General features: G+C 40.5%; 1 protein-coding gene across 4 annotated transcripts in view; it reads left to right on the forward strand.

Annotated features, from left to right (window-relative positions):
- Nucleotides 1-26,131, forward strand: part of VAPB (VAMP associated protein B and C) — a 50,641-nt gene that overhangs the window by 17,920 nt on the left and 6,590 nt on the right. For 3 of the 4 annotated variants that reach the window (XM_072801568.1, XM_072801566.1, XM_072801567.1), the window contains exons 2-3: nucleotides 8,470-8,622; nucleotides 22,744-22,847. In XM_072801568.1, the coding sequence (XP_072657669.1) occupies nucleotides 8,470-8,622; nucleotides 22,744-22,847 (257 nt within the window). The remainder of the gene's footprint in view (nucleotides 1-8,469; nucleotides 8,623-22,743; nucleotides 22,848-26,131) is intronic. The other variant, XM_072801569.1, reaches the window with a different exon arrangement.

Here is a 26,131-nt window from a genome sequence, read left to right on the forward strand (position 1 = left end):
ACTAGTGAGTTGAATAAACAGCCTGAAAGGTTGGTAGAGTCTGTTTCAATCAAGGTGGCTTCTGGTGTTTCTTTGATGGTATCATCAGTGAGTATTTATGGTGTTGATTTCTCTTGCTCTAATAATGGGTGTGATGTGTCTGTCTCCTGAGGATATTTTATTTACTTTATTAATTTAGAGTTACTTTATTAATTGAGAACACTTTGCATTCTGAGATTTCTTCAGGAAAGGGATGTGTATGCAGGGCTTTTTATGTGTGGTTATTCCACAGTAAGAGCTACACAATTAAGCTTTCTGTTAAAATATTGGAATCCAATGTCTGCCATTAAAAACACATTGGTTGCAAAGCTTTATTTTTGTTTCTAAAGCATTGATTTAATGTGTGAGCTAACAATTCAATCAAGAAAATAGATTAAAAAAAAAAAAACTTCTCCCAGTGTCCTTACTCTTGAATTCATAGTTATTTAAGAGCTCACCCTCTTTGGCTATCTGTTACTATGATATCTTCTTTTCATTTTTTTAGAAGGGTGCGACTTTGAACAAAATTATCTTAGAATAATAATGATGAAAGCATTATTGACTCAAGTGAACATTTTTAATACCTTCAACCTATATATGAACAGCACGAATTTATCATGACTTCAGATCCCAGTTATGGAGTTGGCATCTGTTTATATGAAACATGCCAGGATCAGAGCTGAGTTGCCTCTAAAGAAGCCTGCTGTTCATTCACGCTGCACACACATACTGAGCCCCTCTACTGCTTTGGGTTGACTGTTCTTGGCTGAGGGCATCCAGTGATGAACAGGACCGACACAGCTTCCTCTCACATACAGGTTTATTCTAGGTGGGAAGCATTCAGGAAAGGAACATGTGAGCTGTCAGGTGATAAAAGTCCTGTGCTGAGGGTGGAAAGGGTGATAGTGCCGGGGAGGGGGCCAGCAGTAGACTCGAGCCTCCATTTACAGGGAGCCTGGTTGGGCATACAAGGGAGGCATGCATGAAGAGTAAAACCATTGCTTAAAATAGCTGGGATCATGGTGTGGCCATTCATTCATTCATTCATTCAGAACATTTACTGCATATTTTACTCTGTCTGAAAGTATTCTAGACGTTGATCAGTATTGAACAAGAGGGATAGAAATGTCTCTGTTTTCCTAGAGTTTCCATTTTGGAAGGGGAAGACTTACATAAACAAGGAAAAAAAATGTGAGGATTGGTGCACTGCAGATGGTTGGGGAAAGCAAGAGGCAGTAGGATACTCTAATGGGAATAGACTGCCAGCAGATAAATTTTAAAGACATCTGTAAGATATCCTACAGACTTTGCTTCATAGTGTCCATTTCTCCCCATTCCTGTATATTTTTCCCATGCACGAAGTCTGTTGTATTGAAAAGCATGATTTTATTGTCTTAACAAAATCCATCATCGGTCCTAGGGTTCTGGAGACAGATTATTACCTTCCCAGAAGGTAATCTTTTCAGAGTTGAAATGAAATATGGTAAGTTGTTTTTTTGGAAGGGTTGAAGGAAGGAGAGATACTGTACCTAAATTGTGTTTGCAAAAATATAAAGTAATACAGCTCTTTTTATGCAGAGTGAAAAAAAATAACTGTTGTGGAGCTAATAACTTTAAGTTTATATCTGGAAAGCTGAAACCTGATAGATTATATATCAATTTGGTATATAAGTTATTTGGTAACACATATAGTTTGAATTTCAAAGTATTGTAGCTACATTAGGAACATATTATAAAGGAAGGGTATGTATTTCTAGCACCAGGATTTCATGAACTCCAGAAAAAGGAAGAAAAGCAATTTCTTTGCAAAGCAAAGCATCATTCTTCATGTATACGTATATGTGTGTGTGCATATATACTTTATTCATTTTTGTGTACACATAAAATACATGAATATTTCACAATTAAAATTTAATATCAGAAGTGTTGAAGGTGCTACCAAAGCTGCATTAGTACAAAGTCCAAATACTTCTTTTCTCTCTCTTTTTTTTTTTTTTTTTTTGAAAAACAAAGAAACACTTTGTTTTTTAAAGCAGTTTCCAGTTCACAACAAAATTGAGCAGAAAGTACGGAGGGCTCCTGTGTACCCCCGACTCCACATATGTACAGCCTTCCTCACTATCAGCTTCCAGCACCAGAGGGCCACATCTGTTAACACTGACTAAACCTACATCAATACATCATTATCACCCAGTTTGTAGTCTATGTTAGGGTCCGGCTGGGTGTTGCACATCCTATGGATTTTGACAAATATATATAATGACATGCATCGACCATTGTAGTATCATACAGAATAATTTCACTGCCCTAACAATCCCCTGTATTCCACCTATTTAGTCATTCTCCTCCCAACTTCTGGCAACCACTGATCCTTTTTAGTTTACATAGTTTTGCTTATTCTAGAATGATTCTATAATTGAAATCATACGGGATGTAGTCTTTTCAGATTGGCTTTTTTCACTTACTCTAATACACATTTAAGATTCCTCCATGTCTGAATTATGGCATGATAGCTCATTTTAGCACAGAATAATATTCCATTGTCTGGATGGACAAGTTTATCCATTCACTTACTGAAGGACAGCTTTGTTGCTTCCAAGTTTTGACAATTACGAAAAAGCTGCTATAAACATCGATGTGCAGATTTCTGGGTGGACGTGAATCTTTGACTCCTTTTAGTGAATACTAGGATGTGCGATTGCTAGATTGTATGGCAGGAGTATGTTTAGTTTTTTGTTTTGTTTTGTTTTGTTTTTAAGAAACAGCCAAACTCTGTTCCAAAATGGCTACGCCATTTTTTATTCCCATCAGGAAGGAATGAGAACTCCTGCTGCCCCACATCCTGGCCAGTGTTTGATGATGTCAGTGTTTTAGATTTTGGCTCTTCTGATAAGTGTGTGTTGGTATTTCACTGTTTAATTATTGTTTTAATTTGCAGTTTCCTAATGACATATGTTGAACATATTTTTCCATTTGTTTATCTTATTTTCCATCTGTCTATCTTTTTTGGTGAGGTATCTGTTCAGATCTTCTGCCCATTTTTTGTGTTGTCCATTTACTTACTGAGTTCTTTGTATATTAGGATGACAGTCCTTTATCAGATGTGTCTTCTGCAAATATTTCCTCCCAGTCTGTGGCCTATTTGTCTTCTCATTCTCCTGACAGTGCCCGTTGCAAAGCAGACGTTTTTCACTTTAATGAAGTAGTGCTTGTCAATTATTTCTTTCATGGATGATGCCTTTGGTGGTGTCTCTGAAGAATCACTGCCAAACCCAAAGCCATCTAGATTTTCTTCTGTGTTATCTTCTAGGAGTCTTACAGTTTCTTGTGTTTGAGGTGTGTGTGTGTGTGTATTTATATTCATTCTAGTAAATTGAATTGTTGAGTAAAAATGAATGATATATTTATTCCTTAAAAAATTCTGTCCTGCTGTTTACTGATAGGGTGTGGGGCGTAAGATGTGCTTGAGGTTACACAGGTAAGCAAGGCCGAGATGGAGTTTTGAGTTCACTTGGCAGTTTTCCCTCTTACTTTTACATCATTGGGACCTGAGCTCTTATTCTTTTGTAAAAATGGTATTTGCAGGGGCAGCCCCGGTGGCTCAGTGGTTTAGCGCTGCCTTCAGTCCAGGGCCTGATCCTGGAGACCTGGGATTGAGTCCCATGTCAGCCTCCCTGCATGGAGCCTGCTTCTCCCTCTGCCTGTGTCTCTGCTTGTCTCTCTCTCTTTCTTTCTCTTTCTCTTTCTCTTTCTCTTTCTCTTTCTCTTTCTCTTTCTCTTTCTCTTTCTCTCTCTCTCTCTCTCTCTCTCTCATGAATAAACAAATGGGATCTTTAAAAAAAAATGGTATTTGCATTTCCTGAAAGGAAGGCTGTCGTTGGTCTCTTTCTCTCTGGGTCTCTGAATGAACGAATGAACGATTGAATGATTACAGAAGAGAAATACAATACTTGTACTCTGCATAGATTGGTAAAATGTTTAAAGATTTAATGGAATACTTTTTTTTTTCCTGAAAAATGTTCCTGTGTTTCCTGCTTGATAAGTTTATCCAGCCATTTTTGATGAAATTTTCAGTACTTGGAACCTGGCCTCTTACTGTTGAGAAGTTTGCTGGATTGTGATCTTCTTTCCTTGGCTTTTAAACCAGCATTTTATAATTCCAAGACTCCATGTTTGTAAGACTGAAAAATTAACTGTTCCTCCTTTCACCTTTAGTGCAATGAATACTTCTTCTGGTTTTGTAGTCTCTGTATTCTTTGCTTTCTAAGACAGGTGAGTTTCAGATCGTCTTACTGTCTGAAAATACACACTTCAGAATGACAGTAAGTCACGCCTTGGTGGAGAAAACAGTTTATACTGTGCTTAGCTTTATCTAAATTCCATTTAGAGCATGTCAAGGAGTCCATACTCAACTTAGTCCTTGGTATTCATGAGCATCTACAAACTCAAGAATTTTCACAGATGAGTATTTATAATATGGGGCATAAAGAATATTACTCAAATTGTTAAGAAAAATCAAAATGTTAAAGATTATTCCTAATTTGTCCCAAATCATATTGCTTCATTTTTTTGGCCTTCATTTCACATTTTAGATCCTTAGCTCCTAGTTTTGTATAAACATTATATGAAATAAGGAATAAAAAAATTGGAAAGAAAAATGATTAAAGTATGTGCTATGGTTCTAGAGGTACCAAATCATTTTTTCATTTCTTGGAGGAAAAAAGTCTAACTTTTGAAGGAGATTTCATTTGTAAAATTGACTCTGTACTTTATAAGCAATGTTTAAATTCATTGGTGATAAATATGCATGTTGGTATAGTAAAATCCCATTTTTTACATAATGCTTTAATGGAAATGGCAGTTTTATGAAATGAAAGTGACTAGTAAAAATCTGAATGATGCTCATAAGCCTTTACATCATTTTTATTGAGTTTTTTTGTATATTCTAATTCATTAATATGGGGGAAAAGGAGATCACTAACATGGTTTATTTCCTATAATTACTCAAATCGAATATAATTTATTTTCAATAAAATTCTTAGAGTACATTGCCCAGGGTGGGGAGAAGAGGGCTGGCCTGTTTTTACAAAATGTCTGGTTTTTACTCATGAGACTTTGCTGTTTTAACAATGTTGTTCACTTGCTTGTATTTTCAGTATAGTTCCCTCTAGATTTTTACAAATAACCTACGTAAGTGCAAGAAATCTCAAATGCTTAAAAAGCCCAGGATTTAATGTTAAGGGAGAAACCTGCGTTATTTATTTTATTCTACTTATTATTACAAATATTGTTTTTCTTTTAATAATTCAGACTACCTTTTATGTGATTCATAATGTGAAACATTACTTAAATTACCATGTAATAGATTAACTGGGGGAATTTCCAAAAACCCACTTAGTGTTTACAGTTAAATTTGGTTTATTTTTGTGGAATACCTAGAAGAAAAGGTCAGTGTAAGGGATAACCAAATACTTAAATTTTGGTGCTCCCCTACCTCCAACTTCTTGAGGTAGGGCAAGGAAGAGGAGACACTACAATCTGAGTTGGAAACAGGTAAATATTCTTAATTTCATCACAGTGAAATCTTGCCAACAACTCTATTTTCTGCTCAGTATGCTTAGACCGCCTTATGAAAGTCCGTTTTTGTTTGGATGTGATTGTGGGCCATTATGGATTTTTGGCATTCTGATCTGAAGATGCTTCCATGTTCTTGAGACAGAATTTTGTTGAAACTAATAACTTTTATACCCCTGCCCCCAGGCTTTATATTTGAAAGCTCACTCCTTTTCAGGTGTCTCTTTATGTAGACACAGTTTTGTCTGTTTTCTTCTTTGCCCCAGCATTGTGGAGCTACCTGAACTGGAGCTGCGTTTACATGGAGTTGTTGGGATTGGCAGCTCTCATGTAAAGGCCAGAGAATGTGTACGTGTTTGGTGGTTATGCCCACATAGGTGTATGTGCCGTTTGTGCATGCGTGAGTGAGTGTGTGTGTGTGTGTGTGTGTGTGTGTGTGTTTGTAATTGCTCTCTTTGACCCCAGAAAATCAGAATTGTGTTTAGCTGTTCTTTTTTCCTTTTACCATTGCTGAAGTGATCTCCACTCTTAAGCAAGTAAAGAGACTTAGTGGGGGATAAGTCAGATTGTGTGCTTTGTGGAAGGTGGAAAAGGGTGGAGTTATAGAGAGCTGCTGCCTCCATAATCCTTCAAACACTGTCTCAGCACCAAGTATCCTGTTTCTCCCTTGATGCCAAAAACTTGATACGAGGATGGAGCGTTGTCAGCATGTGGCTCTCCTTCATTATAGCTGAAAATCTTCTTAGGCCACAGGGCACCTGCCCTCTTGGGTAAGCTTTGGTTCTCAATAAGGAGTGGACTTGGTTCTCAATAAGAGTGTAGTAAGAAGGTTGTGAGGGGTGTCATTTGGTGAGATGCACTACCAAAGGTGCTTTTACCCATATCTGGCTACAACTGCACCTATAAAATGTCTGACTCCCAGAGGGCCAAACTCAGGGCTTATTGGAAAGGTAATCGGATGGAAACATTCTTTTCAGGTATTTCATTCTTGAAGGTGCCATTGCCCACGAAATGAGGATGAGTCTTGGTGTAAGTAACTCCAAACAGTAGATGACCCAGGAGTACGGTTGATTCTGCTATAATGCGACATACACATTCCTAAAAATCATCATACTATGTAAAATAATAGCACGATAAACAGGACTTAGAGAGATGACATTAAGTGTAGAGCATTCAAAAACTTTTTTGGTCGTGCACACACACAGATAGGAACCTAATCATGGTTTTACACACATTAAACGGGTTAGAAATACATATATATTCAATAAACATGGCACTTCACCTTGAAGAAGACATGAAGTTTGCTTATGGAAGTGGCATCGGAAGAGTTGTAGTTTGTAAGTCACTGTACAGTGGAGGAAGGCGGGCAGGTGGTGACATCAGGTGTGGGTGGGTGTGGCTGCTAACCCACAGGTGAGCTGAGGTAGCAAATAGGGGTTGAGGTGTGTGTAGGGGTGTATTTTACGTGTTTCTAGTCAGCTTGGTCTAGCTGGATGCAGTTTTCTGTGTTCATGTAGCATTTCTTGCAGACAAAATCATGCATAAGTAAATGTGAAATTTGTTTTATGCTTAGATTGTCCCCCTAATATGCACATCAATCACATTGGAACAAATTCATGATTTCAAACTAAGCTTTGTGGCAGAACTGTCTGTAGTTTATTTGATTCTGGAACTGAGTCCTTTTGCTTTCTTCCTTTCCATTATTATTGATTTCTTAATTTATATTTAAGTTAAGCCCATATCAGATTGATTTTTTACACCCTGAGCACTTCTGAAGGAGAGAAAGCAGCTTGAGATTTTAATTTTACTACAGCTTATCCACCAGGTAGTTTCCTCCTTAGTGAATATCTTTGCCTGCCTGCCCCTCTCTCTCTCTCTCTCTCTCTCTCTCTCTCCCCCTCCCCCTCTGTCATCTGTCGTCTATCTAGATACACACACACTGAGACCTTTACTAGATGCCAGGCACAGTGCCTGGAGATATAGAATGTATTCTGTATTCTAGAGATACAAAAACTGGTAAGATATCTCCCATATTAGTTACCTCAGGGGACAAGGAAAGCTTATTAACTTCCTCTTTATACATCTCTTATTGTTTGGCTTGTTTTAAGAAGCGTGTTTTACTTTTTTAATTAAAAAATCTAATAAAGTAGAAAATGAATAAATAATAATAATAAAAAATACCTTCAGGGCACTGAGCTTTGTTTCAGTCTTCCCAGTAGCCTGTGTAGTTATAAAGCTGAACATGACGTTTCAGGTGTGGGCTGCCTAGCAGGACTCTGAATTTGCTGTAATTAATGCCATGGCAGCAACACTGTATTGTGGGGAATTTCTGTGTTTATAGACCATTTACACCTCAAAGTTTTTCTTACATATGCTGCCCTTGGCACACTCTGCCTTTGATAATTGTGGAACCTAGTTTAGTCCTCCAGATTCTCCCTATTAGAGTTCATCTTATTGTAGAAATCAGTATTTAACATAGGTTAAGAACTGGTCTTGGATTCAGGCTGCCTGGTTCAGATCCTAACTACCTATTACTAACTAGCATGAACACTTAGACAAGAAATGCATATTCCTGAGCCCATTTTCTCATCGGTAAAACCACAATAACCATAAAGTTGTGAGGTTTCAAGGAGAAACTAGATGTTAGAACACTTACCTAGATTGCCTGGTGGTGTGGTAAGAACATGGTGAATTTCAGAAGCTACTGCCAGCCATTAACCTCAGTTCCTTTCTCCCATCCAATGATAGTGCACTAGTTCTGGATCTTGAATCTTCCCCTAACCATATACCCCATATTCCTTTCCCACCCTGGAGCATAGATCAGTCTTCTAAATTTGTCTCACCAGATCTCCAATCAGTCTCTGTCTCATTCCACAGGTCCCTTCACTGATGTCGTCACCACCAACCTAAAGCTTGGCAACCCAACAGACCGAAATGTGTGTTTTAAAGTGAAGACCACGGCACCACGTAGGTACTGCGTGAGGCCCAACAGTGGGATCATCGATGCAGGGGCCTCCATTAATGTATCTGGTAAGTCCCGAGATTGGAGGCCCACAGAGGTGGGCCACAAGGTCCCCCGAAGCCAGTAGGGTTTCTTAAAGTTTGAGTTTGCAATAGCAAAATAAGACCACACACTTCTCCCTCAACCCTCCACTCTCTGATTAAAACACTTAGTGGGTCCCACTCCACTGTTGGTTTTCCATAATTAATGCCTCTTTGGTTTCTTGCTTACAGCCTTCTGTGCCTCAATAGTTAAAGCAAAATTAAAGTGGTAACTTCAGACTTTACTTCAGAATGAGTTTGGTTTTCACTCCCTTGAAATTAAATCTGCCCTTTGGCAATAAATAAAAAAGGGCTAAACAAACTTAATTTTACTTTGTGGGAGAACGCTAAATGGAGTTATTTTCTTATTTAAGCTAAATGGTTTCTGACATTAGGCTCGTGTCATTCCCAATGATTGGTAACTGCACTTTACTGATGGTGAAAAGCTTGGGGAGGTGAGGACTGAGGAGACTGGAATATATCCAAGGGCGAAAGTTTTGTGCGTGTCTGATGGGTTTTTCCCTTTCTGTCTGAGAATGCATATATTTTCCAAAGTCCAGCTTTTGAAAAGATGCTGGTAAAGTGCCCAGATTGAGAATTGGATTTTAGAATTAAGGAGATGTAAGTGATGGGTTTGCGTTTAAATGTCTTTTAGAAATGGAATAAACTTTCAGCTCATTAGAACTTCTGGATTCAGGATGCCTTTTGTATTTGTGGAGGAACTGTGGGGGAGTGTGTGTTTATCCTGTAAAAATCAAGAGACTTTGTGTCACAGAGGGTTCTGCATCATTAGAAGCTCTACTACTCATTGAAATGGGTACCTGACTGGCTTTTTCCATGACAGATTTTGATTGTGATGCATTTGGCTATTCATTTGACACCTAAAGGAAAATGATTCACCTCTTTGGAAAGATACAAGGTGTTTCATTATCTGATCATTTCTGCAAACTCTTATTCCCCACACCCATTGGTCTCTCTCATTATGGTGCTCCCACACCAACTATCCCCCTGTGTTCTCTCTGAGGCTGCAAGACCTGATCTGGACTCTTGAATTGGGTTGTTATCCAGGAAGTCAGGAGGGCGAGAGCCAGATTTTATTGAGGGTCTCCTTTGTGCTGGGCCAGCACACACATTATCTTCTATAATTTCTGTTACTTGGCCTGTGAGGAATGCATCATTACCTGCCTTGTACTAAGAAAGAGACCCGTGGCTGTAGGCTCACAAAGCTAGCAAGTGACACAGCCAACATTGGTTCACTGTGTCTGGCTCCAAAGCCCAGACTAAAGTGCAGTGTGCTGGGTAAGGAAGGGGTCCAAGGTGTTGGTATTTCTGTACCCCTTGGATTCGTATGGTTTCAGTTTTTCTGCTGAAATCAAAGGCAGCTGAAATCTTTATTCTCCTCTTTTATTGACTTTTGTTTTTCCTCTTGATTTCTTTGCCCATATCAAATTTGAGCAAGGTTGTCAGTAGATGAGAATTACCAATTTTCACGGTAAATAAGAAGGCAGCAACATACTTTCTGAATAAAATAGCCTCCACAGGCAGTTGTACAGTGTAGGTGTGCTTTCCAGTATGAAATATAAATGTGTGTCTCTTTTCAAAAAGATTCATCCCTCCCCCATCATAGGAATGTGTTTTTTTTTTTTAAAGATTTTATTTATTCATTTACTTGAGAGAGAAAAAGCACTCAACCCAGGGGAGGCGGGGGTGAGAAAGAGAGAATCTCAAGCAGACTCCCCACTGAGCACAGAACCTGATGTGGGGCTCAGTCTCACAACCCCAAGATCATGACCTGAGCTGAAACCAAGAATCAGATGTTTGACTGAGCCACCCATGTACCCCTATTTTAATTTTTTTTTTAATTAAAAAACTTTTTTTTAAAGCATTACTCCAAGGCATTTGTTTTGATTTATAATTCCTTAAAGAAGACCCAAGATTTTGTGGTGGCATTCTTTCTTTGCAGATAAGAATGGAAGGTCTAGAGAATAGGTGTGATTATCTACAGTCACATGGGTGATTAGTACTAGAGCTGGTACTTGAAACTAGCTTTGCTGCTGGTTCAGTGGCTCTTCTGTGATAAGAAACTGCCTTAACAATGTTAGGAAGTGACCCCACTGACAAATGAATGTAAAGTATAAAGTACCATGGTTCTCAAAATGTAATGTACTTGGGGGAAAGCAAATGAATAATAAAATACCCTGTGTCTACAGGCCTTATTCTTAGATGAAACAAAATTCTGTTTGTACATGAGAAAAGGCTCCTTTGTTTTTACTTGGTGTGTATTTAATCTCACTGCTTCAGGTGCATCTGGGTGAAGCCAGATGTCATTGCATTTCTGGGACACCATCTCCAGTTAACAAAGGAGGCTGGCACCCATTTGTTGCAGCTTTGCATGCTGAGGGACCATTGTATAATTTATTAGACATTCATACTTTGAGGTTAAAAGCACTGGGCTTCTCTGAGGTCCTCTTAAAATGCAGCTATATGATGACATCTTCGTGAGTACGTAGAGTTTCTAGGTTCCTGTGGGATAGAGAATATCCTCAGGACAAGAAAGATACCAGCAGACAGGCAGTGCAGATTGCCGAAAGGCCAGGTGTCCACATGGCCAAATTTGGCATCACCCAGTCTCCTCAAAGATCACTAGATTTGAGGTCTGGGAACCTGAATGGGAAACTTGGTTGTGCTGTTTAACTTGTTGGCTGATCTTTGGCTGATCCATCAATGTCTCTAGGTTCTAGTTTTCTCATTTATAAAATGGAAGGAATGGTATCTACCTCACAGAGTACTTCCCAGTGCTGTGTCAACTGAAAGCATAGCACAATAGTGGAATTGTGTTTTTTTTCTCACTAGCTTTGACAAAAACTGGGTAGTTTTTGTTGAACATGGATTGTATTATGTTTGAATTGCTTTTTTAGAAATAAATTCCATACATTTTATTAATGGACTTTTGCTGATTTAAAGAAGAAATATGTATTTTTCTTTCTATAATATGCATTTGTTCTCTAGTGAAAAGCTACTAGTGAATTTTCAAATATAATCTATCAAAAGATGGCCATCAAATCAACTTAAAATACTACCAGCATTGCCCTGTCTACCACACAGAATGTCACAGCATACCTGCAAAGGACATGCCTAGTACATTATTTCTCTCCCATTTCTGAAAACCCTTGGGATGTGCTACCTATTAGGGAAGGTTATAAATCATTCTTTGAGAGCAGGGGCAGGGAGGGAAAGAAGGAAGAGGGAGGAGGAGGAGGAGATCCACCCATATAGCTGGCCAGACGGACTGAGGTTTTGAAGGCACACAAATCAGGTTTATATTGGGGGGGGGGGAGAGGAGAGACTTTGTAGCTATCAGATATCTTTCTGAGGCACCCTGTGAAACTCTTCTTAGCTTTCAGGTAAGCTTGATATTCGAGGGAGCTTACATTGTGTGTCCAAAGTCCAGACTCTGAGCTATCTTGTTATTTTCTCCGGAAGATGGCACATTACTTACTGAGTTCTTAAAAATAACGACTCTGTTTTAAAAACTTAGGTGGAAAAAAACAAAAACAAAAAAACTTAGGTGGTAAACTGGGGTTGGAAACAGGCATAATCTAAACTTTGTGTCTGTAGGTGAAAAATGCATGGCTTTCCCAAAGGGGTGGTTTTGGGTCTGGTCACCTGGGTCTAGGATGGGAGTCCTTTCCTTTGTCCTTTATGTAGGTGCTCATCTCATCTCATCCGCCCAGTAGCCCCTTCTGTGGTCTCTGCCTATTGGATGAGCAGTGTAGTAGATGAAAGAGTGCTGAGCGCTTTCTGTTTGCATCCTTTGGCCCAAAATGCCATGGTTTTGGCCCTTGCTCCTTGATACACACCATCTACTAGAGATGGTTTTGAATTATTCAAATCTGGACCTCAGCAAAATAGCTACACTTAAATGGAGATTGGGGAAGAGGAGATTGGATTTTTTTCCCCCCTGAGATTTTAAATGCAAGGAAAATAGAACTTTTTGAATTAATGAATTGTTTGAATCAGTGAGGGGTCTCCCCATTTGTTCTAGCTTTACAAAATTAAATCTATTTTCTGAACTGTCTGGTGGGAAAATATTTTTAAGGTAGATAATTTCTGAAAATGTCTTTGTGGTAAGCTGTTAGCGGTTGTGGATTTTTTTTTTAATACTGCAGTTTAATAATGAGGGAGTTTTCCATTAATATTCCAAACCATGTTTGCCAGCGGATACAGCAGGTGAAGTGGTAAAATTATGGGCCCATCAAAAATACTTATGCTTCCTGTAATATGATATTAAGTTTAATATTTTTATAACCTTCACTGAATTCTAATTTCACTAAAGTAGCAAGCATGCTTCCATTTGCAGTTCAATTATGCACATTGGTTGCCTTTGTACCAAGCAAATTAGAAATGCAAAATATCTGTGTGTGGGGGGGCATTGGAAAGAGTCATTAAAGATACCAATATTTAGGTACAGATACACTTTACTAAGTGAATCCTGGGAATTGAAAATGGATTAAAGACAAACGACAAATCTAGTAGTGTCTGAATCAGTATTTTGAATTAAAATTCAAAGAATTAAGGCGCATTGTTCACTCCTGAGATGCAACTCTTTCCAGCACTCCTTTCAATCACATGTTAAAGCATAAAGTTCTTCCAGTAAAATCCTGAGGACAGAGAATGCATATCAGCAGCTCTTCTTGGATGGAAACATTGGTCAATTAAAGTAATTGGGTAGTATTGCAATTGATAATTAATCCTTTTAAGATTTTGCTGACTCAGTTTAATGGAGCTGCTTGCCTGTCCTGGACCAGTCAACCTTGGGCTGCAGCTTTTAGGTGATTAGCACCAGCGTATAAATGCACTGCCCTTAGAGAAAGAAGCCAGGCATTCATCTGTCAAGTGCTGATAGCAAGAGCTAAATTTGGGGGGTTTGGGCATCTTAACAGTAACATTCTTCTTTGTTTGATCATTTGCTTTTGAAGTCTCTGATAAGGGGATCCCTGGGTGGCGCAGCGGTTTGGCGCCTGCCTTTGGCCCAGGGCGCGATCCTGGAGACCCGGGATCGAATCCCACATCGGGCTCCCGGTGCATGGAGCCTGCTTCTCCCTCTGCCTGTGTCTCTGCCTCTCTCTCTCTCTCTCTATGTGACTATCATAAATAAATAAAATTAAAAAAAAAAAAAATGAAGTCTCTGATAAGTGAAACCTTTTTATAAATGGGTTTTATGAACCACGTTTATTCTTCTCAGACAAGAACAATTCACATTCATACTTAAAAGATACCTTTAATCTTAAAACCAGATAGATGAGAGATTTTGTTTTTTTACAAAGAAATTAACAAAAATTCAGCCTAATTATATTTCTTAAGATTTTTTTAAAAGTTTATTGTGATATTTAAGTTTCTTAAGAAGAATCCCGTGTTTTACTTTCTAGGAGTATGAAACTATTCTTTACATCTTCAAAAATCATGATCAAGAGGACTTCTCAGTACTGAGTCTACCTCACTGAGGATGGAAAGTACATACAGCTTTGGAGCAGCCAGGAGTTCTGTTCTTTTCACTCATAGTTTCTTGCATATTTAAACACTTGAGCTCTTCATCTCAACTCTCTTACTTACTCTTTATTATTATTTTAAAGATTTCATTTTATTTTATTTTATTTTATTTATTTATTTATTTATTTATTTATTTATTTATTTATTTATTTATTTATTTATGATAGTCACAGAGAGAGGCAGAGACACAGGCAGAGGGAGAAGCAGGCTCCATGCACCGGGAGCCTGACATGGGATTCGATCCCGGGTCTCCAGGATTGCACCCTGGGCCAAAGGCAGGCGCCAAACCACTGCGCCACCCAGGGATCCCTAAAGATTTTATTTTTAACTAATCTCTACACCCAACATGGGGCTTGATCTCACAACCCTAATAAGTTTAAGAGCTGCACACTCCACCAACCGAGTCAGCCAGGGGCCCCTGTTCTTAGACTGTTAGCCTTGTCCTGCTGTCCAGCCCGTCACAGGCCAGAATGAAGTCATGGACAGGAATATCACAAAAAGCAAGTAGGGAAGAGAGTTCAGAAATAACAGCAGGGATCTGGAATTACTCTGTATTCTACTTGATCAATCCCAAGAGCCATGTCTTGTAGGTCTTTCTAAGACAGTATATAATGGGTATTCATAATCCCAAGAGTCAATCACGAAAAGGCTATATTGTATTCAGGAGACAGGGAAGTATGTTGGAGTTTTTAAAAAGATGTATGTTTTAAAAGATAGAAAAAGAGTGAATGAGGCCTGTTTTTTGGTCAGTACTTTGCATCTGGCACATTTCATCTTCCAGTGACACTGAGGGTACATTTGTACTCGTCTCTGCACAAATAAATCATCCAGACAATGAGGAGTTTGTTATCTAAGATGGGCTATACTGAATTGGAAAGTCCTATAGAGAACACAAAGACAATTCAATGTTAACTTATATATAAGTAGATAAAATTATTTACCTGCTAGACTCATGGTTCCATCCATGGGGGCCCGAAAAGGTAGAGTCTCAGAAAGCAGTTATGTTTTCAACATTTTGAGAATCCTAAAGGAAGTAATAAGTTTACTCATGATAAGGATACACAGTCTACAATGCTGAGTTGCTTTGCTTTACGCTAGGATTATTTCACCTCTTTGTAGTAATACTGGTCTTTTAAGCTGATCAAGCTCTAGCTTGTTTCTGATTAGCTTATAAAAGTGGAGAAGTAACTATATTACTACACCATAAATGCAGTTTGATAGAGAATAACCTTTTGGTATACAGGCGGTATAAAAGGAGAATGAGGGGATAGTTGTGATGGGAAGATTGGAAACCACTGTCTGAACCCATGGGTGGGAGGGTGAGTGGTCCCAGGATGTAGAATAGAAGGGAGGCCAGACGGTTGAGAGTTAAAGAGGGCTTCCTCTTTTTGTGCTGCCCCAAGGAGATTTCTGGAGGGAGCATGATTCAGGAGTGCTTTGAATGTTGGAAGGGAAGAAGGTACACACCTGTTAACCAATGAGAAACTAGTACCCAGAATATGAGATCTCAAAATGTGAATTCCTGGTCTTAGTCAAATTGGGTGGAAGGGCAAACATGGGAAGGAGCTTAAGCATGTTAGTGTCAGCAGTGTCCAGTAGCAGAATAAGGTCCCAAAGAAGAACAAGGGTGTGAGATAGCATTCTGGTGGGGGCCGTAGTGTTAGGTGATATATTGAACATGCGTTCTCCAGGTCTCTGGGCTGGCAGCACCGTATTATGTTAGAAATACATTTTCTCAGCCTCACTCCAGATCCGTTGAATCAGAAACTCTGGAGGTGGGGGTCCCACCATCTGTGTTTTAACAAGAACTCCAGGTGAGTCTGATGGCATGCTGAACCTTGAGACTCCGCTCATTACCAAGTCAGATTAGTGGCTTAAATTCTGGAAGAATGGTATATTGAGATGTCAGTAGGGTGTGCCAGGTGGGACCAACATGATAAGAAGACACTTTGCTAATGACAACACCCTGAGTGTGGGGGTGTGGCCAACACAATGTGTGTACCTGTTGTTGGGCCATACTGAGTGTTGAGGAGACTGGAAAGGGTCTACCTAATTGTCTTTTACTTGGGAAATAGAGTTTTTTTTGTAGGAGGGTTTTGGTCTGAGGAATATGGAGATGGTGAATAGGGTGTGTAGGGGAGATTGAATTGACAGGGGTTATAGGAGCTGTGCAGAGGGATTTGATGGGAGAGACGCTGGGAGGAAGAGGGAAAATCTCTTAGTTGGTGAAACGTGTCAATGGGGGCCTGAGCTGTGATTGTGGTAAAGTACAACGAGGAGGGAGACAACTCAAAGGTAAGATTCTGAGATTAAAACAAATAATAAAGCATGTTCTGTGGTGCCTGTGAGACTTTCATTCATTTGCTCTGTTCGCATTATGATGCAGATGAAAGTGATATGTAACTTGCTTGGGTTCTCCTCGGAAGCTGTTGTGCTGCGTTTAATGAGGTCATCATTTCTCTGAGGGGTGTGTGTGTGTGTGTTTAGTAGCATATATTCTGCGTATCTTCTCTTGTGAAGAAAGTCTGATCTTACTGACCCACTGTTTTATGAGCCCCGAAGGCCCTTTCCTAACAGGATCCCACTTTTGCAATCTCTGACACAGTGGACATCGTATCACAAAGCGTTAATGTTGGTGAATGGTGAGGAGCGGTCTCCTGGTAACCGGCTTCTTTTTAATGTAGTATCAGCAGATACATTTTAAAAGTAGGATAGATGGTTCGTTTAAGAGGGTTTTATCATCAGTGTCTCTGATATTCAAGTGAAATAAATTAAGTTAATGGGAAGCTCTTTTATAGCCTGTCATGGAAAAAAGTACATAATTTCTGTCACAATTTGCATGTATGGAGCTGAAGGAACAAACGATTAACAACATTTATTCTGTCATGTTCTCATAAAGCTCCAGCTAATAGGGTATAGCAAATTGAATTGGACATGAGATGATAGTAGCTGAGAAATACAAACTTTTCAACATGAGTTAGGGGCAGTGTTAAGGATGTGGATAGTGAGACACAGAAAGGCTTTATGAAGGTTCTCAGGGTCTGGGTGGCCACTTGACTTCCTCGTCCTTGCTTGCCAGCCGGGCGCCCCCAAGGAGACGAGAGCTGGTGGGCAGCCAGCACTTCTTTCCCACTTGCTGCTGCAGGTGGAAGGAGAGTGGAGGTACTGGGGCCAGGGCTGCCGCCCCCTTACCCCCAGAGCTTCCTGGAGGTTCACCAGCAGGCCACGGTTTTTCACTCCCAGTTCCATGTTTTCACTTCACCAGCCTCATGCTTGTTTGTATTTCACAAGTCGCTGCCCCCAGTGCTCTTGTAAGGTGATTTGATTGCTGCCAATACCCACTTGGTGATTTTACATTCTTGTTGAACTTGAAAGTGATGCCTTCTAGCGGTTTTTCCAGATCTGTGCTGTGGCAGCTTGGTAGGTTGGATGCTCTCTAGGCCTGGAGTGTGCTCATGATGTCTGTGACATCCGGTGGTGGCAGTGGATTCAACACCCACCCTTCTGCAGAGGTGGAGCGATCGATCAGCTGCCCGGTGGTTTGGTTAGAGGAGACAGGGAGCCCCAGCCCCTTCCTGTAGTGGATACATATGGTGCCTGTGTGGACACTTCTGTCTCCACCCAGGGCCTGGATGCCTGCTGGGACTCGCATGGCTTGGTTTATGAAGTTGCTTTCACTTTTATTTATTTATCTATTTATTTTAAATAATTTTTTTAAGTAATCTCTATACCCAACATGGACTTCCAACCCGGAGATCAAGAGTCGCATGCTCCCCTGACTGAGCCATTCAGGCACCCTAGTTGCTTTCTCTTTTAAGCTGCACTTTCTCCTAAGAGGCACTGAAAGACCTACCAGTCCTTCACTTGAATTACTTAACCAGGTTATTTTCCCCCTGGAGGGGCATGTGAGGCAGCTTGTTAGAATAACAGGGCTTAGCCTTTTGGTCTCGGGACCCCTTTACACATCTCGAAATTGAAGATCCAAAGTGCCTTTTCATTTGGGGTTTGTATCAATATTTATCATGGTGTAAGTTAAACTGAGAAATTTAAAGTGTATTAATTAACTTCAAGAATGCTAATAAGTCAATTACATGCTAACAGGGACATTTTTAATGAAAAGTCAGAAATTCAGTGAGAAGATTGGCATTATTTGACATGTTTTGCAAATCTCTTTAATATCTGGCTTAACAGAAGACAAGGCTGGATTCTCACACCTGCTTTTACATTTATTTAGTTTGTTACATTGTGTTCTTTTGGTGAATGTATATGAAGGAAAACCATTTTTGTCACACTTACGTAGTTGGGAAAGGAAAGAGTGTTTTCACTAGCCTTTTCAGATCACTGTGGATATCTTTGATACTACACCAAAACTTGACAAGTGGCATTTTTCTTAAAGTTCAGGTCTATGTGGAACCTTGAAACCATGACAATGAACTATTTGAACTTTGTTTCACTAAAATGCATTGGTCTCTCTTGCACTTTGAATGGATTTTGTAATACTCTTTGTTAACTGAGTTATGCAGACCTTCTAAATGTTGACATATTTCTTGACACAATATCAAAAAGTCACTGATCTCATCAGAAAAGTCTTCAAATGTTTGAGAAACTGAACTCTTGATGTCAGAAGTTTTTCAAAAGTCTCATTTTGGGAGAAAGCTGGATTTTATCATTTGCAGCAACTACTATAAGTTGTTTTCCTTGAGTGAAGTTCACTCATTTTTGAGCAGATATCTGCCATATATATACTCAGGTCTGAATAACCATTGTTTTTCTGTTGATTGTTCTTTCAAGTAACTGGTCTTCCATGAGAAAGCCTCTGGTTCAGCTCACAACCCAAACAGCGGTATAGCCACTTTTCCTGACAGCAGAGTGCTTCACATGTGCTTGCATTTCAAGATGTGTTGTCAAGGGTTGAAGTTGAGTAAATTAGTCATTTTTATTGCTTCCTCCAGGATATTATTAAGTGAAAACAGCCTTTTAAAAAATGCTGCAAGTGTGGCAATGCCTGACACAAAGACTCTGCTGTGTGGGTACTGTTGCCTGGCCTTTTTTTTTTTTTTTTTTTTTTTTTTTTTTTAAAAGAGGTGCTGGCGGTTTTACTCTTCCACTTTGCACCAGCCATCCCTGCAGAGCTCAGCACTGGCAGAGGGTCAGAACGTCTTGGTGTTATCATGACCATGCTGTTAGACTGTATGGATCACTTGGTTTGGAGACCCTTGGGGTTCTCTGGATAGTGCTTTGAGAACCTGGGTGTGGAATCTGACTCTGGAAGCAAAGCCGGTGTGGAGCTCTGGCTCTTTCTTTTAATATGTTGGCCATGGGATCCAAGTGAGACCAGTCAGCCTTTCTCAGCCCTTGTCTTCTCATCTGGAAGGTGAAACACAGGCTTCTTTGGTGGATTGTTGTGGGGACTGACTGGGAGAAGCAATTGAAAGCATGCCTTCTGTGGAGCCTGGTAGACAGTGGCACCAGTGAGGTCCTTTTCATATCCTTCCTGGGATGTTGTGAAGGGGACTGGGAAGCTCCGGTGGGGTGGAGAGATGGGAAGGGGCAGTTTTGTCTTAGCACATGCCTAGAATCCACAGGAAGGTCTCTTGGCTTTTTTTTCTAACTTGCACTGCTTCAAGGAAGAGGGTTGGGGGGGATGGAAGGGGAATAGGAGATATTTCTAAGGCTGTTTGCAGGTGAAGGGGACTTAGGTTCTCTGGACCCGTCAGTTGTCTGTGTGTGACCCAATGTAGTTTGAGCTAAAGAGCCAACTTCTCTGCAAATTAGCAGTGTCTTCTGATTGCTATCATCTGAGCATTGAGGGCTTTTTACAGATAATTCTGGTTCAGCCTCAGAGCTCTCCATGGTGGAGGACTATAGGGGGCCTTTCACAGCTGGGGAAATAAAATCTCAAGGATTAGGCAGTTTTTGCTTTTAGAGCTTGCATGCTGCTGGACATCTGTAGTGTAGGACTAAGTTCTCTTCTTTCCCATGCTAAAAAAAATACCGGAGCATGATTTTGTCACAGCCAAGTGAAACCTGAAATTCTCAAAACCTAATTCACATTAATTTTTTTAAATGAACATTAATCCAGGGGCACCTAGGTAGCTCAGTCAGTTGGGCATCTGCCTTCTGCTCAGCTCGTGATCCTGGTATTGAGCCCCATGTCAGGCTCCCTGTTTGGTGGGGACTCTATTTCTCCCTCTGCAACCCCCCTTGGCCCCCGCTCAAGCGCGCTCTCTCTCTTTCAAATAAATAAAATCTTTAAGAAGAAGAAGAAAAAAAGAACATTAATCTGAACAGTAGTTTGAAGACTGTGACCCAACTTCAAAGAAGGTTGACAGTCCTTGTCCAAGAGAGATCATAGTACATGTGAAGGTATTGGCCCCCTAGTTTATCTTGTGTATTTTCCTTGTTGCATCCCTGGAGGTAGACAAAGCATGATGGGAGTTTAGCTTTCAGAAGAGTCTGGGGACTGATCTGCTAGTCTGCTTATTTGTCCCTGAGGTTAAGTGTCAAGCCCATGTGTGTGATGATGCCCCAAGTCTGTCCCCAGGAGAGCTCTTGCCAACTTGGTGGTGCTAGAGGGAGAGATAGTTGCCTTCCAGGCCCAAAGCCACCAGCAAGGACTGCTCTTTTGGGAGGGAACTGTGCCTCTGCACTTGCAAGAGTAAAATTCCAGGTAGAGTGGCCTTGAGTTTTAAATGACCTTTTGTTCTCTCTGCTGGTGGTCACACTTTGGATTTTGGGTATTCAGAATATCTGTATCGGTATCTAGACTTGATGTCACGTGTGTATAAGACCCGAACTTTTTCTTTTTATATTTACTTTAGAGAGAGAAAGAACATGTGCACACATGGGGGGAGGGGGCATGGGCAGAGGGAGAGAAGCAGACTCAACTGTGAGCATGGAGCTAGACGGGGGGGGGGGGGGGGGGGGGTTGATCTAATGACCCTGAGATTGTGACCTTTAAGAAAGGTTTGTACATTTATTGATTTTTATCTTGAAGAAATCTCCCAGTAATGTCCCCTGGAACTCAGAGCACGTCAGATGGGTGATGTGGGCAGCAGAATTGTCTGGGCAACTGTGTGTACCGAAACATTGAAATCTGTTGTGTTGTTGGATTTCAGTAGACTTTCTCTGTCCTGAAGGTAGAGGGAACTCTGTGTCCCAAAGATGGATGTCAGGGATATTTGCATTTTGATTCCCTATTTGCTTTTTTTATGTGATATGATAGGGGAATGTGAATTCGCAGAATGTGAATCTGTCTTCTATTGGAGTGACTGGTGTGGCAGAAGGAGTGGGTGCTGGGTTGCACTTGGCTCTGAAGTTTTGCTGCTTCATGACAGTGTGAACTAGGGTTTAGGACATGTGCCCTTTATCTGCTGCAGAGGGTAGTGGATAGTAAGCTTTAGAGGAAACCATAAGATGGGGCTCAAAGGCCACAGAACCCGATGAGTGCCCTGCAGGAAAGGCGCTTGTGGAGGACAGCACTCGACCTGGTAGAGGACGAGTCAGTCCTTTGTGGTGGGCCACCTGCATTGAGTGTCCCTCCTTCATGGTGTGATCTCAGTCAGGTTAGTTAACCTTTCTGTGCTCCAGTTTGTTCACTTGAAAACAGGCATTAAAATAATCTCTGCAACAGTACCTACCTCTTAAAAGTTAAATGACATACAGAGCCTAACATACAGAGCCAGGTTTCTGGCACATGGGAGACACTGAGTTTGTATTAGGGCTTCTCATGTTCAGGGCTGCAGGAGGCATTTGCTGCGTGTGAAAAGGTGTGTGTCGGAATTTATCCAGATGTGTGGTTTAGCCAGAGCCTTGCAGCGGATCAGCGGATCATGTATTTCAAAGCAGCCACCATTTCAGAAGGGTGGAAAGTTCTAAGGAAGCCAGTAGGAACAGGGAGGCACCTCCTTAGTGCAGTGGGCGTGACTTGCCGGAGGGAGCCTGTATATGAGATTCCTCTAGGTTTTTGGGGTGTAGGCTGGTTATGTTCTCCCGTGCTGTGATTGTGCTGGTTGTGAAAATTTCCTGACTCTGCATTGGCCAAATTGTATTTGAAGCAATACATGAATACCTTGATAGGGGAAATGGGACCAAGAAAAGCTAAAATGAGACTGTCACTTACATGTCTTGGATTATTCTTCTAGTTTACTTTTTGAAAAGATCATTTTGCTGTTTTGTCTTGAGCAAAAAAGCATATGGTATTTGTACCTAGTTTACTTCGTCTGTAGGGCCTATATCAGACCTCTGTGTCAGGTGGGCAGTTGTGAATGATCCAGGGGCTAGGAATCAAAAAACCTGGATCCTAAGCCCAAGTCCGAGCTCTCCCACTACTTGCTCTTTGATTTGGGCGAGTCCCCCAACTTCTGGATCTCAGGTTTGAGACGTGAAAAGTGGAGAAGACACTAGGCATGTTGCCCTGCTGGCCTCACCTGGGGTGTTTATAAGACTCAGATGAGAATCCTGGTAAACTGCTTTATAACCAAGGTACAAGTTTTAACATAACAAATGGCTGCGGGTAACCAAGCTCTGACCCTCCTAATGAAATATTTTCTTTCTCAGTGATGTTACAGCCTTTCGATTATGACCCCAATGAGAAAAGTAAACACAAGTTTATGGTTCAGTCTATGTTTGCTCCGACTGACACTTCTGATATGGAAGCAGTAGTAAGTACTGAATGCTTCTTACTTTTTTTAGTAATTAAAAAAAAAATGATGAGGTACAGAATTTTGGGTGCATGCATTTCAAAATGTGTCAAAGTTGTTTTTAAAGGGGAATGGTGTTTTCAAGGAGGTTTGTACTTTGACTACCTTTATGGTTTTTCCTCAAATTTTTATTTTAACATTTTATGTAACTTTCCAGAATACTATTCTTTTCTGACTCTTTTAAAATCACAGTTTGCTTCAGCACTTCCTTGTTCTGATGAATTGTGTTTTAAATGGTTTGAGGATTTCTTCCCTTTATACCCCCTTTACATCCTCCATAGGAAAGGGTACTTCTTAGTATAGGGAATGCCTCTTACCACCTCTCCCTGTCCACCACCCTGACCCCCACCCTGCAAGAGCCCAGAGGGATGTGAGACAATGAAATACTTAAATGTCCTCCAGTGCCAAAGGGTTTTTTCCTTGCTTGGTTCTGGTAAGCATGATTTTTTCCCCCTCCCTAATTTCCCTCTTTTTTTTTTTCCTGCTTAAATACATGTTTAACCCTTTCTCTAATTTCAGTAAAAATAAGATGACTTTGTTTTTATAAAATGAATAAGTGATATTATTGGTTTTCCTGGGAAAAGGTTATAATGGAAATTCTTCTTAAAGTAAACTTTTCCACATTTGAAGAAATCGGCGGACATTCTGCTGTCTGCAGGAATCACAATGTACAGATAAACCTTACCTTACACAGCCCCCACTAGACTGAAGAGTCCTCACATTCACACATGGGAAGAGGAAGGCAAGGTTCCCTCAACATCTGCATCATCACTTTCCAGCTCACCACCCCCAGGCTAGGAGACTGGTCACCTGAGGAGTACCTGCAGTTGGGAGGCAGTGGTGGCTCACAGAGCACCGTGGTTTTTCTCTTTCAAGTTTTATGCAAAGAGCTTTCTATGCACCACTTCCCTTTGTGTCCCAGTGTCCCATTCAGCCTTTTCTGTTAGTCTTGGAAAAGCACAAATGACCATCTTTGTGGATGTTTAAGTTTGGGGCAGGAGATGAGGGGTAAGCCAGATACCTTGAGATTTGAGAGAGATGAGTGATAATAGACTACCTTCCCCTTTCATAAGAATGATTATTGAGGCATTTACTACTTTCTCTTTTATTCCCAGAACATGATGTGTCACTTCATGTTAATTTGTGTGAGCAAGGAAATGTATGGCAAATACAAAATTTGGAATATCCAAGAATGTATTCTGCTTGGCTTTTGCTGCATGGCTTAGTGACAAGAGCATGGGCTTGGGTGTCTTGGGTGTGGGGCTGAGCTCTGCCTTTTACTAATGTTGTGGCCTTGGGCAGTTTTCATTAACTCTCTATAGGGTTGGGTTACCTGTAAAAGGGGGATAAAAACGTAGTTTACACTGGTCGTGGGATTCCGTGTGCTGTGTGTGTCAGACACCTGGCACAGTCTCCAAAGCTGTTGTATCTGAGCACTATTATAGGCCAGGCCCTCTATATACAATGAGGGTGAATTTCACTCCTTTTTATGATAATTTTCATAACAGTTAAAATTTTTTATATGAAATGTATATGGTAGGAAAATTTGGAAATATACAAATAAGCACAAATAAAACTAAAACTGACCTGTATTTATTTATTTATACTAGACCTAATCACTGTTATTCAGAACCTTGTGCTATTTCTTTATTTTTAACTTTTTTTTTTTTGTATTTTGATCTATAGGAGTGGAAAAAATTATACAGTGACTACTCCTATAACGTTTATCTAGATTCACCATTTAATACTTTGCCACATTTGCTTTATTTCTCTTATAAACTTTCTTTTTTTGCCGAACCACTTGACTCTAAGACACAGACTTCAGGACACTTGCTCCTACATGCTTCAGAACAAGGACAGTGTCTTACACAGTCACAGCACTGCCCTCACAGCTGAGAAGGTTGACATTAATCCAATCATATTATTTAACCGAGAAACTCCAATGCCGCGTTCTCCAGTTGCTCCAAAGTGGCCGTTGGTTGTTCTTAGTCAAGTAGAGAACAGTACCCTCAGCCTTTTTTGTTTTTCATGACTTTGAATTTTTTGAGACCAGGCCAGTTCTTGGGGTTGTCCACTTATTTCCTCATGATTAAATTCAGGTTCAATGTTTTTTAGCAAGAATATTCCATAAGTAATACCATATATGCATCATATCAGAAGGCATTCAGTACTGGGTTGTCCCTCTACTGGTGATGCTAAAAGTTGGATTACTTTGTTAATTTGGTGACTGCCAACTTTCCAGTGTCAAGGCAAGGTTGCCCCTTGTGGTTAATATGTGATCTTTGATACTCTTGAGTAATTGGACGCTTGGAGACCACGTGAATAACCTGCTCACCAGCAGTCTCACCTGGTGGTTTAGTGTCTAGTGATTGACCCTTGCTTGATGTTCTTTTGACACACAAAAGAACTTTTGTATACTGTGTGTATACAGAGGAACAGACTTAAAATATTGTTTGTAGCTTCTTCACTTAATGTTCTGTGAATTTTCCCTGTGTAATTAAATACTCTTCAGTATCACTTGTGAATGGCATGCTATTCCACTGAATGGACCTGCCATGGTTTATTTGGCAGTTCCTTATTGCTTGACATACAGATTGTTTCCTATTTCTGGCTCTTGGTACCTGTGTTGCGCTAGCTGCCTCCTGCATGGTCCTGGGCCGAGGGTGGGAAGGTTTGTTCTCTTTTTCTGTGTTAACCTTCCTGCTACGCTGGTCTGCAGTTCTCGGCATACCCTGGAATTCCTGCCCTCCATTGCCCAAAGGAGGAGGATTAAGCCAGGAGTACATCATCCCAGAGCATGGCTTTAGTCAGGAAGGTGTCCTCACCAGCAGACCAGAGAGAGTGGGGGGGTCAGCCCAGACAGGGGTTCACTCATTAGTTCACCCTGTTGATAGTTGGCAGTGTGGTTCTAAAACCACTCCCACGTAGTATACGCTACCCTAAGAAGGATGTACCTGACAACGTAAGTTTTATTTTCTCAAGGAGAGCCAGAGTGACCTCTGACCACCCAGACATAATTTAGAACATTCCTCTTCCTTCAACAGTGGTTGTCTTTGTCCCATGTGCTTCCCACAGACTAGCAACAGGAGCAGCATTGGTTGACTTGGAGGAATCAGGCAGCAGCAGGACTGGGATTTGGAAAGTGTAATAAATATTCAGGAAAGCTAGTGTATTTAATCTTGTCATGTTAAAAATATTGAAATCGCAGCAGACGTAAGTTCTTTGTTTGATATACATCAGGGCTT

This window comes from Canis lupus, chromosome 26 (assembly GCF_048164855.1).
Source record: "Canis lupus baileyi chromosome 26, mCanLup2.hap1, whole genome shotgun sequence".
NCBI lineage: Eukaryota > Metazoa > Chordata > Mammalia > Carnivora > Canidae > Canis > Canis lupus.